This window comes from Medicago truncatula, chromosome 1, assembly GCF_003473485.1.
Source record: "Medicago truncatula cultivar Jemalong A17 chromosome 1, MtrunA17r5.0-ANR, whole genome shotgun sequence".
Taxonomy (NCBI): domain Eukaryota; kingdom Viridiplantae; phylum Streptophyta; class Magnoliopsida; order Fabales; family Fabaceae; genus Medicago; species Medicago truncatula.
Genome location: NC_053042.1, coordinates 43,725,260 through 43,737,463, shown reverse-complemented (window position 1 = coordinate 43,737,463; position 12,204 = coordinate 43,725,260). Strand labels below are relative to the sequence as shown.

Genomic DNA, 12,204 nt, shown 5'->3' with positions numbered 1-12,204 from the left:
TCATAGATCCAAAACTTGTTTTATTTTTGGTTTAGAATGATCTCCATTTAATAAATACTTCTATTTAAAATGTGATATATCTACAATAAATAATAATATATTTAGTGGGTCTATTACTCAAGATAAAATTGTTCATTTACTAAAGAAGATTTCAACTCTTCATTTTTTCAGAGATTAAATTAGATTTCTATTTATGTCTAAAGACTAAAACGAGTCTTCATTTATCTATTTATTTAATAATAATGATGATAATAATAATATTAATTATTATTATCATTATTATTAACATGGAGAGAAAGAAAATGTAGGTTAATCCCGGGAAGGACAAGTGGGAGAGACAGTAATAACAATACATTGGAGGGACATGCCCACCCCACCAACTTATCTGATAAAAATAAAGAAAAAGTGATGAAATGAAGGAAAGGGTAAGATATGTCTGACAATTAAAGAGTGATCGTTTCATTGGTTCATGATGACCGCACGTTTCATGTTCATATTCATCATCATTTATATTCCCCTTATTATTATGGCACTTTGATGATTAAATTCACTCTCTCATTTCCCTGCTTCATAGGAAGAGACTATCATTCATTCTCTGATTATTTTTACTGTTCTTTAGCACACTCATTATTATATTATATTACAGTGTTAAATAAAATGGATGCCGTATCATTAGAAAAGTTAATTATATCAGTTTTGCTTTGTAGTAGGTTAGGTGGCCAGACACTTCCTAAGCTTTCGAGATTCATTCAACATGCTCAATTGAAAGAATATCTATTTTTTTTTTTTTTTTGAAAGATGAAAGAATATCTAATTAAGCAGTCACAAATTATTTTTAATTAGTCCACTACATAGATCATAGATTAATTTGATCCTCGATCACGAACTGTGCTCACTAATTGCCCATAGTAATACAATTACATAATTTTTTTTTTTGTTGAGGAAGAGTGGTGCATTAAGGGTGTTTCTTTTTACATCTCGCGCATCTTATTTGGAGTATAAAATCCAAAAAAACAGTATACTTTTTAAGGTGTTTTAACATACTCCATTTGTTCCTGTATGTAAGCACTAAGTACCCTTTGCATCTAATAGAAGGGTCTTAAATATAAGGACATATAGAGTATTTTGGAGGACGTTTAACGCTTTTCGAGTTATAAAATCCGAAACTAATAGGGTGAGAAAAGAAACACCCCTATATTAAGCACTAATTGTCTATATTAGATTTTTTCTTGGCCCAGCCCGTTCTAAATAATAGACAGACAATTGCACTTCTCCCAAACCATTTTGCTCATTCCCACCTCAAATTTTCTAAAATAACCTCAACTTGAGTTAATTCACGTTCAGTAGACCCAACGCGAGTTAACTCCAAGTTTTAGGGTTTATGTATATTTTGCACTACAAGTGTTTGATGAAATGTTTGAATGAGTATTTCTTTGATTGTTTTTAAATCTTATGGTGTAGATATGAACAAATGGACAATTATCGAGAAGATATGAACACGAAGTTAGCTGCAGTCAGCTTCAACGGTGGAAAGCCAAATTTGTTCAGGGTTCGGGTCAATGTCACGTTAGTAGATATGAAGGACCAGCTTGATCAAATTAACTGACGACTCAACCACAAAGACACAAGGAGGGCGAACAACGTTGGTTATCAATGTCCATCGATCGACTCGGCCGGGAGATTTCAGTTTAGCCAGATGATGCTCACGAACGACGACGTGCGGAGCACACTCTCAATATTTGGTCAGCATAACATGTTCTCGACGATCATGTTGAATGTTTCGTTGTTGAGATTTTCTTAAGATATTCTCAAAAGTTTGATTCGGCTAGATGAAGATGTTTAGGTTGTGTCCTTATTTTGTTGGATTTTAGTTTAATTCTTGTTAGTTTATTGAAGATGTTGATATTGAAGTGTTTTATACTTAGTGTAAAGGTTTGCAAGTCTCTTTGAAAACTCAAAAGAATGAAGAGAACACATTTTGTATTATACAAAATCAACTATATTGATTCTCACATCGAATTCCTTCGTATAAGATGAGTGTGACAAACAAGAATGCATCTCTAAGATGTTTTTAACTTGATGATGCTTCTCTGTCAATTGAAACTTGTTAGTTGGCATGACAATATGATTAAGTTCAAAAGAATATATTAGAATACATTCGTGTTTGTCATTACTCATCTTTTATTAAGGAATTTAATGTGAGAACATGTATAATTGATTTGGTAGAATACAAAATGTGTTTCCTTACTTCTTTTGAATTTTCACAAAGACTTGCAAATTTTTACACTTAGTATAAGATACTTCAATGTTCAATGCTTCTTTTAACAAGTTGGAGGGCGAGGTGCCCATGCTTGGCGTTTTTCAGAATGCCAGTAGAGTTTTATTGACTGGCAATGACAGGCTTTGCGGTGGGGTAGCAAAACTGAAACTGAAAGTTTGCCCACCAAAAGATGTAAAAAAGAGAAAACACCATATTCGCCGCAAGTTGATCATCGTCATCATCTTCTCAATTGCATTTCTTTTTCTATTGTCATTTATCCTTATTATCATCATCTACCAGAAAATGAAGAAAAGGCAGAGAAAAGCATCCAATGATACCAAGAACTACACCATGCAACTGATGGGTTCTCGGTTCAGAACTTGAGAGGAACTGGAGGTACAGGTTTTGTGTACAAAGGAATACTTAATTCAGAAGAAAGAGTTGTTGCTGTAAAGGTTCTAAACCTTCAGAAGAAAGGAGCTCATAAAAGTTTCATTGCCGAATGTAATGCTTTCAGAAATATCAGGCATAGAAATCTAGTCAAGGTTATCACATGTTGCTCTAGTGTGGATCATAGAGGTAATGACTTTAAAGCAATAGTTTTTGAATACATGACAAATGGAAGCTTAGAGGAATGGTTGCATCGGAATGCAGAACAACAAAGAACACTGAAACATGCATATTTTAGAGTATGGAATGGATTCTCAATTGTCAAGAGAAGTCGACATGTACAGCTTTGGGATTCTTCTTTTGGAGATGTTAACTGGGAGAAGACCAACTGATGAAATGTTTAAAGATGGGCACAACCTCCATAACTATGCAAAAATTGTATTTCCAAATAACATTCTGGAGATTGTGGATGCAACTCTCGGAGGAAAATAACCATCTTGCAGTAAGAACAGAGGTTGCAAGTGATTTGAATCGTAATGTTGAGAGGTTCTTATCTTCTTTATTTAAGATTGGATTATCTTGTTCAGTGGAGTCTCCAAGAGAAAGAATCAATATCAAGGAAGTCATCGCGGAACTTAATAAAATTTCAAAAGCTTTGGCTGATTAAGAGTAAAGGTATTTTTCTACTTGTAACACCAAAATAATATTTAGAGGTTCCGTGCTACTCATGCCAACTTATACAACCAATTTTATGGTTTTTTATTCTAATTTATTTTGCCATTAGATTAGGTAGTGGTTTTGGCATCATTAAAGAAATGGGATTGAACCTTATAACTCCACCTTTGGCAAACTAGAAAATGTTATTTTAGTTACAGCTCATAGATACATGCTGACTACATATTTCATGCCATTTACCATGACAGGAATTAGCACTATACGATTGAAAAAGTTAAGCTCATTCAGTGAGTAATATAAGCATAAGATTATACTAATAAAATGAAATTCCTAGAAGAAATAATTATTCTATTAGAACTGCAAATTTGTTAAACTTGCATTGACTTCAGAAAACAACCAAGTGTGGATCCGACGATCAGTCTATCATATCTGCTAGTAAGATTCTATCATCACATCTTGTTTCTTTTTTAGCAGTTCTAGTACTTGGATCACAGATTCAGGTGCAGTATGCTAGCCTTGTAGAATATTCTTTACATGTTTTCATTTCTTGTAATTTGTTAAACCACAAGTTTGTGTCCTTTCCTAACCATTTGAAATTATAGGTTTCTGCTATTTGTAAGTTATGGTTAGCTATTGATTTTTTGTTACATGCTGTTCTGCAAATTTCTGACTGTAAAAAGTGCTTTGTTCAGATATTCACCTTAGACATACCTTCATCGCCCACTTCTTCTACATCCAGGAGACACAAGAATTGAGGAGGATGATTGGCAACATTGAGCTGGTTGATGGTCTTTACCACTTCACCATTTATATGAATGCTGCAAAACACACTAATGTTATATCATTTATTACCTGTAATAGTGTAATCATACAGTTCTGGTTTGTTTTCTCTTAGCGTTTCCGTTAATAAAATGTATGGACTATCATTTGTGAACTGAGTTAGACTTTGAATTTGGTGTTGAATAATACAAATGACTCATTTGTTGCATGTAAAGCTTAAACTCTTATAATGTCCCCGTTAATAAAATAGACTCTGATACCATCTTAAAATTTAGACTTTAAAGTTAGCTAAACCTCAAGTTAGTTCAAGAGGTGAGGATTAAAGTCTAGACTATATGAATCTCCACAGTAATTTCGTTTGTTGTGGCTTCAGGTAGATTCTATATGAATCTCATCTCATTACCTACGTTTTCTGTCTGCTCATAAATCAATGTTGTGGCTTCAGGTAGATTCTATTTATTTAGTTCTGTTTGTTGTATGTTTCCTGTAATCATTCATCTTTTCATATAAAATAAATTAAAAAATTCATGAAAGATCACTGAAACTTTATTTCTCTCTGTTTTCTCAGTTAACTACTTCGGATCATCTTGTTCTCTTTCTTTGTTTGCAATACTACTCTCTCAATAAACCTAGTAGACTTTGTTGGTATTTCATTTGGTTTATAGGTAGGGTGACATGGATTTCAATTTGATAATTACATAATATCATTTGACAAAGTAAATATAATACGTAGAAGGAAAAGATTAAAAAGAGATGATGTTAAAAGTAGAGTACACAACAACAATCAAGCCTTATGCCATTTAATGAGGTCGACTACATGAATTAAATTACGCCATAATGTTATATCATAAACCATATTTATATCCAACCAAACCATATTTGTATCCAACCAATTAATCTCAATATTTCTTAATATTAATAGTTTGAGAATTGCTGTTGACACATATGCATTGGCTGTGTCACACTAATAATTTACCAAAATCCCTCTCGACAGTTAACTGTCGAATTATGGAACCTGCTGCAGTTAACTACTGATGAAAACTTCGGCAATAAACTACCGAGAAAAACTGAAAACTTCGGCAGTTAACTGCCGATGAAACCTCAAACTTGTTTTTTTTTTTTTTTTGACCAAAACCATAAATTGTCATTAATAATACTTATTGATTTTGAATATTTCGATCATTATTTTGTACGTTTCAAACAATTGTAGTATTATTTTGATTTTTTTGTCTGTACATGAGAAATGTTTAATCGATTCCTCTAGGATACCGGATAAAAAAATAAGAGTTAATATGTCTTTATCCCTGTAATTTGGGCGAGTTTCGATTTATCATGTAAAAAAAATTTAGATTCCAACTCTGTAATTTAAGATTTTTTCGTTTAGACCCTGAGGCCATATAACTGAACAAAATGCTGACGCTGCATGCTGAGTAGCGCGCTAATTGACCATATCTGATTATATGGCACGTTGACGGTATAATTAATTTTGTTTTAATTTTTTTAGGGCACACGTGGCATTTTGCCTATTTTTTAAAATTAAAAAAAACTGAAAATTAATTTTTGAAAATAAAAAAATCGTGTAAAAACCGAATTTTCTAAAAAAAAATTTGAAAAATTCTGGAATTTAATTTTTGAAATAAAAATTTGAAATTAAAAAAATATTCAGATTTTTTTTCAAAATAAAAAAAAAATTAAAATTTTTTCTACCAATATTCTTTTTTAAAATATGAATATAATTTTTTTTTAATTCAGATTAAAATATGAAATAAAATTTTGAAAATTATATAATCTGAAAAAAGATCGATTTTATTTTAATTTTTAAAATCTTAATTTAAGATTTTTTTTTGAAAATAAATCTGAATTTAGTTCTGATTTTTCGAATTTTTTAAATTTAAAAAAATAAATTCTGATTTTTTCAATTTTGAAAAAAATAATCTGAATTTTTTTCTATTTTTGAAATTAATTTTCAGTTTTTATTTTATTTTAAAATTGATATAAATGGAAATAAAAAAATTTAAAACAAAATTAGCTTATATAGTCAGCGCGCCACATCATCCAAAAATGTTGACTTAGCGTGCCACGTCATCATGTTTGCACATATATATAAATATCTTAATAAGAATATCATTTAAATCTTGAGCAGAAAAATAAAGAGCATTTAAATCCTCAAAAAACATTTCAATAACTGTAAAAATTAAGCATCTGAATATTGTTTTGCAAATTAATTAAATAAAAAAAAATCTTTTTGTGCACAATTATTTTAATGTAGAAAATATAACAACATATTATACCTTAAAAAAAATCGTTGTGCACAATTATTTTAACAATTTTTTTGTTATTATTTGTATTTAAGTAATGTGCAAAACAATATTCAAATACTTAATTTTTACACTGATTTAAATGTTATTCTTATTAAGCTATATACGCATAAGTATAATACTGCAATTGTTTGAAACGTACCAAAATAATGATTGAAACATTCAAAATCAATAAATATTATTAATGACAATTTATGGTTTTTGTCAAAAAAAAAAAAGGTTTGAGGTTTCCTCGACAATTAACTGCCGAAGTTTTCCTCGGTAGTTAACTGCAATCGGTTCCATAATTCAGCAGTTAACCGCCGAAGGGCATTTTGGTAAATTACTATTGTGACACAACCTTATGCAATGTGTCAACAACAATTTTCTAATAGTTTTTCTAGGTTTTCCTCTACATCTTTTGATCGGACTCTCCATCTAATTTACTCTTCGTACCACAACATCTACAAGTCTTCTCCGTACATGCCCAAACCACCTAGATCTATTTTTCCCATCTTTTCTACTATAGGGGCTACCCAATTCTCTCTATGATAGTGTTATTCTTAATCCTATCTCATCTAATCTTGCCACTTATCCAACTTAACAACCTAATCTCCACTACACTTACTTTATTCTAATGTATAATCTTGAAAAATTTACATAATCTTCCCTTAGTACATTGTAGCGTTTTACATGTTTTCTCGGAATAAGATCATTGGTAGATTGTTAAGGTTTAGGAATTTTAACATGTAAAGTTCTATTGACTAGGCTACCAAAAAACATGGGGACATATGAATCAAACATAGAGATTTTAACATAGATTATCAAATTTCGTTGACTCGATTTCATCTCAAAAAGAAGAATACGAAAACAAAAGAAGGTAATTGTATATTTGAATGAAACAATTTAAGAAAAATAAAATTGAACATTGAAGAGAAAGGAATATTGGAACCTGTTGAACATAGCAGCTTTGTGACCTTCTGATCCATATGGTTACTTTCTACCTTCTGATTGGATGCCACAAGAAAAGCGCGGAAGGTTTTGAACAGGAAATTGAAAATGGAAACTTAACTACACAAGGTGGTGTTTAGTGGGAAGAGTAGTTCTCTCTTTGCCTGTCCAATTTTTTTTTTTTTTTTTTTAACCAAAACAATGCTCGTTCAATTTCTTTTAAATATTAAAATATTAAAATATACAATGTAAAGATATTGATGGAGTTGATTTCAAACTTTTTTAGAAGTACTGGATTCAAAAACTTAGGGTTTATTTTATTTATTTAGATAATTGAGTGTTTGTATTTTTAAGGCAAAATATATCAACTACACTAAACTAAACACAAAGTTTACTTGAATTAGATCAAAATACAGAGACTCTCCAAAGCCTTGAGAAGTTTCCCCAAACCAAGAGCAAATAAAAATACAATTAAAGATAAAGATAAGTATGAATCCAATGACAGCAATCGTCCAACATGTCATAATCTCTAACTAACTATGCTAAAATTCAAATGATAATAAAAAAATGCTGTCTTTTGGCACCGACGCTATGCCTACTTGGGTTGGTTTCATATTTAATTTAGTTGTCAAATATGAATACTCCTTTGGTTAGGAAGTGAATGGCATATCACATAAAGTCACAAGGTATTGATATTATATACCACCGTTGACCGGTACTTCAGCGGAGACTGACGTGAGTAACTATGACTCATGAGAGTTGAGTTTTGTTACAAATTCAAACTCCACTCACATGGTTTTGCTATATACACAGTACATCCCATTTGTGATATAACAGATTTACCAATTCTTACAATTTTAGCAAACATCAATTCAACAACCATGTTACGTATCTTTTGGTCTATCATATGCCACATTCTCTTTGCTTCAAATTTCCTCAACAATTCAGCCTCTGCCTTAGGAAACATCACTGACCATTCTGCATTACTCAAATTCAAAGAATCAATGTCCAGTGACCCTTTTGGAGTATTAAACTCTTGGAATAGTTCTACCCACTTTTGCATGTGGCATGGAGTAACATGCGGTCATAGACATCAAAGAGTCACGGAGATCAAGTTGGTAGGATACAAACTACAAGGTTCTATATCACCCCACGTTGGTAATCTTTCCTTTCTGAGAGTCCTATACCTTGATGATAATAGCTTCCATGCCAATGTCCCTCGAGAATTAGGCCGTTTATTTCGACTGCAGGCCATCTCTTTTGCCAATAATACTTTAGGAGGTCGATTTCCAACCAGTTTGACAAATTGCACTCAGCTGAGGGAGATCGGATTATATGGTAATAATTTTACCGGTCAAATACCAATGGAGATTCACTCTCTTGCCAAGCTTGAATATTTTAATGTTGCAAGAAACAATCTAATTGGTCGAATTCCACCTTCTATATGGAATCTTTCTTCCCTCACTGTACTCGATTTTTGGTATAACCACTTGGAGGGAAACATACCAGAAGAAATAGGTTTTTTAAAAAAATTGACAAAGATGTCAGTCTCAGAAAACAAATTATCTGGTATGCTTCCCTTTTCACTTTACAATTTGTCATCTCTCACTCACCTCCACACAGCAGGCAATCAATTCCATGGTTCTCTTCCAACCAACGTGTTCACAACCCTCCCAAATATTAGGCAATTTTGGTTTGCTTCAAATCGATTCTCAGGTCCAATCCCATCATCCATCAGTAATGCATCTCGGATTCAAATGTTCGATATTGGTTTTAACAATTTTGTAGGACAAATTCCAAATCTTGGAAAGCTGCAGGATCTTTCTGTTTTGGCTGTAGGCGAAAATAATCTTGGCAGCAATTCATCATATAGTGGTGATGATTGGGAGTTTATAAAGTCTTTGGTAAACTGTAGTCAGCTTTATATAGTAATTGTTGAAAGTAATAACTTAGGAGGTCCTTTGCCCAAAATTATTGGCAATTTGTCCACCCATCTTGCACAATTTGCTATGGCTGACAATCAGATATCTGGAGAAATTCCAACAGAACTGGGAAATCTTGTAAACTTGATTTTCTTGTCCATAGAAAACAACCTCTTAACTGATGTTATTCCAGAGAGTTTTTCTAAGTTTCAAAAGATGCAAGAAATGTATTTAAAAATAAACAAACTTTCAGGTGAAATTCCGGCAACAATTTTAGGAAATCTCAGTCAGTTGTCTCAGTTGGATTTATCAGACAATTTGTTGATTGGAAAGATTCCGTCAACTATTGGAAATTGCAAAAAGTTGCAAGCAGTGGACTTCTCATTGAACAACCTTAGTGGTGCTATACCAACACAACTTCTTAGCCTTTCCTCCTTATCAATACTTCTTAACCTATCACATAACTCATTTAGTGGTAATTTGCCTCCTGAGGTGGTCATGCTTCAAAACATTGAGAGGTTTGATATATCTGAAAATCATCTCTCAGGTGGCATTCCTGAAAATATTGGAGATTGCTCAAGCCTGGAGTACCTATTTTTAGAGGGTAATTCTTTAGATGGAGTCATACCATCTTCTTTAGCTTCACTAAAAGGTCTTCTACAACTAGACCTGTCGCGAAACAACTTGTCAGGTTCAATTCCACAGGAATTACAAAACAATTCTGTTTTAGAATGGTTCAATGCTTCTTTTAACAAGTTGGAGGGCGAGGTGCCCATGCTTGGTGTTTTCCAGAATGCCAGTAGAGTTTCATTGACTGGCAATGACAGGCTTTGCGGCGGGGTAGCAGAACTGAATCTGAAAATTTGCCTACCAAAAAATGTGAAAAAGAGAAAACACCATATTCGTCGCAAGTTGATCATCATCATCATCTTCTCAATTGCATTTCTGCTTCTATTGTCATTTGTCCTTACTATCATCATCTATCAGATAATGAGGAAAAGGCAGAGAAAAACATCTGCTGATTCAACAATTGTGCAATTTCCGAAGGTATCATACCAAGAGCTACACCATGCCACAGATGGGTTCTCGGATCAGAACTTGATAGGAACCGGAGGTATAGGTTTTGTGTACAAAGGAAGACTTAATTCAGAAGAAAGAGTTGTTGCTGTAAAGGTTCTAAACCTTCAGAAGAAAGGAGCTCATAAAAGTTTCCTTGCCGAATGTAATGCTTTTAGAAATATCAGGCATAGAAATCTAGTCAAGATTATCACATGTTGCTCTAGTGTGGATCACAAAGGTGACGACTTTAAGGCAATAGTTTATGAATACATGACAAATGGGAGCTTAGAGGAATGGTTGCATCAAAATGCAGAACACCAAAGAACTCTGAAATTTGAAAAAAGATTAGAAATTGTTAATGGAATCGCTTCAGCATTACACTATCTTCACAATGAATGTGAGAAGCCTATTGTTCATTGTGATTTAAAACCAAGCAATGTCCTTCTTGATGATGACATGGTTGCTCATGTGAGTGATTTTGGCTTAGCCAGACTTGTTTCAACAATTGATGGCAAATCCAATAATCAAACCAGCTCAATGGGAATAAAGGGGACTATAGGTTATACTCCTCCAGGTATGTATAGTTTGAAACTTATTTTGTGACTGTTATATAGAAATGTTGAGTTTTGGATTAGGATTTGATTTGTTAGAAACATGCATATTTCAGAGTATGGAATGGATACTCAATTGTCAACAGAAGGCGACATGTATAGCTTTGGGATTCTTCTTTTGGAGATGATGACTGGGAGAAGACCAACCGATGAAATGTTTAAAGATGGGTACAACCTCCATAACTACGTTAAAATTGCATTTCCAAATAACATTTTGGAGATTGTTGATGCAACTCTCCTCTCAACGGAAAACAGTCATCTTTTAGTAACAACAGAGGTTGCAAGGGATTTGCATCCCAATGTTGAGAGGTCTTTATCTTCTTTATTTAAGATTGGATTATCTTGTTCAGTTGAGTCTGCAAGAGAACGAATCAATATCGAGGAAGTCAAAACTGAACTGAATATCATTTCAAAAGCTTTGGCTGATGAAGGGAAATAAGGTAATTTTCTACTTGTATCCCAACTTATACAACTAATTTTATGGCTTTGTATTTTTATTTCTACTTGTATCCCAATGTATCGTATGATTAGCTATTGATTTTTTGTTACATGCTGTTCTGCACATTTCTGACTTTTTCTACATCTAGGATACACCAAAATTGAGGAAGATTGGAAAGAATGAGCTGGTTGATGGTCTATACCACTTCACCATTTCTATGAGTGCTGCACAACACACTACTGTTACATCACTAGTTACTAATAATGTCATCATACAGTTTTGATTTGTTTTCTCTTGGTGTTCTCATTAATAAAATGTATGGACAATCGTTTGTGAACTCAGTGTTGAATAATACAAAATGCTCATTTGTGGCATGTAAAGTTTAGACTCTTTTAATGTTTCCGTTAATATCTTTTAATGTATAGACTCCGATACTATCTTAAATTTTAGACTTTAAAATTAGTTAAACCTCAAGGCTTTTTGGGAGTTTGGAGGGGAGGGAAGGGGAGGGTTTTGGAAAATGGGAAGGAGTAAGTGGAAAAAATAGAAGACATTGGGAGGAGAGGGCTTTGGAGGTTAATTTTTTACTCATAATAAAAAATCTCCCTAATTTGGGGGAACTCAAAAATTGTATTGGGGGAGGGTTTTGGGGGGTTATGGAGGGTTTATATGAATTTTTCAAATTCAATCTATGTTGTTATAATATTCATAAAATTAAAAGTATATTAATCATAAGTATTAGTTTATCATTCTCTAAAAAACCGTTCTTTCAAAAAATGTGAATTTTTTGTCAATTTTTCTATATATTTCCAACCCCCTA

The 12,204-nt window shown here is 32.6% G+C and overlaps 1 protein-coding gene across 1 annotated transcript; it reads left to right on the top strand.

The window, feature by feature from the left end:
* The first annotated feature begins 8,053 nt into the window (after nucleotides 1-8,053).
* On the top strand, nucleotides 8,054-11,792 carry LOC25484778 (putative receptor-like protein kinase At3g47110). The gene is made up of 3 exons (XM_013613765.3): nucleotides 8,054-10,908; nucleotides 11,002-11,385; nucleotides 11,533-11,792. Exons 1-2 carry the CDS (start codon nucleotides 8,106-8,108, stop codon nucleotides 11,382-11,384), a joined length of 3,186 nt encoding a protein of 1,061 aa, XP_013469219.3. The 5' UTR covers nucleotides 8,054-8,105; the 3' UTR covers nucleotide 11,385; nucleotides 11,533-11,792.
* The last annotated feature ends 412 nt before the right edge of the window (nucleotides 11,793-12,204 follow it).

Coding starts and splice junctions, on each gene's coding strand:
- LOC25484778 (XM_013613765.3), top strand. CDS start 8,106: ATGAGAGTTGAGTTTTGTTACAAATTCAAACTCCACTCACATGGTTTT. Junction 10,909..11,001: donor TATAGGTTATACTCCTCCAG/GTATGTATAGTT, acceptor TGCATATTTCAG/AGTATGGAATGGATACTCAA.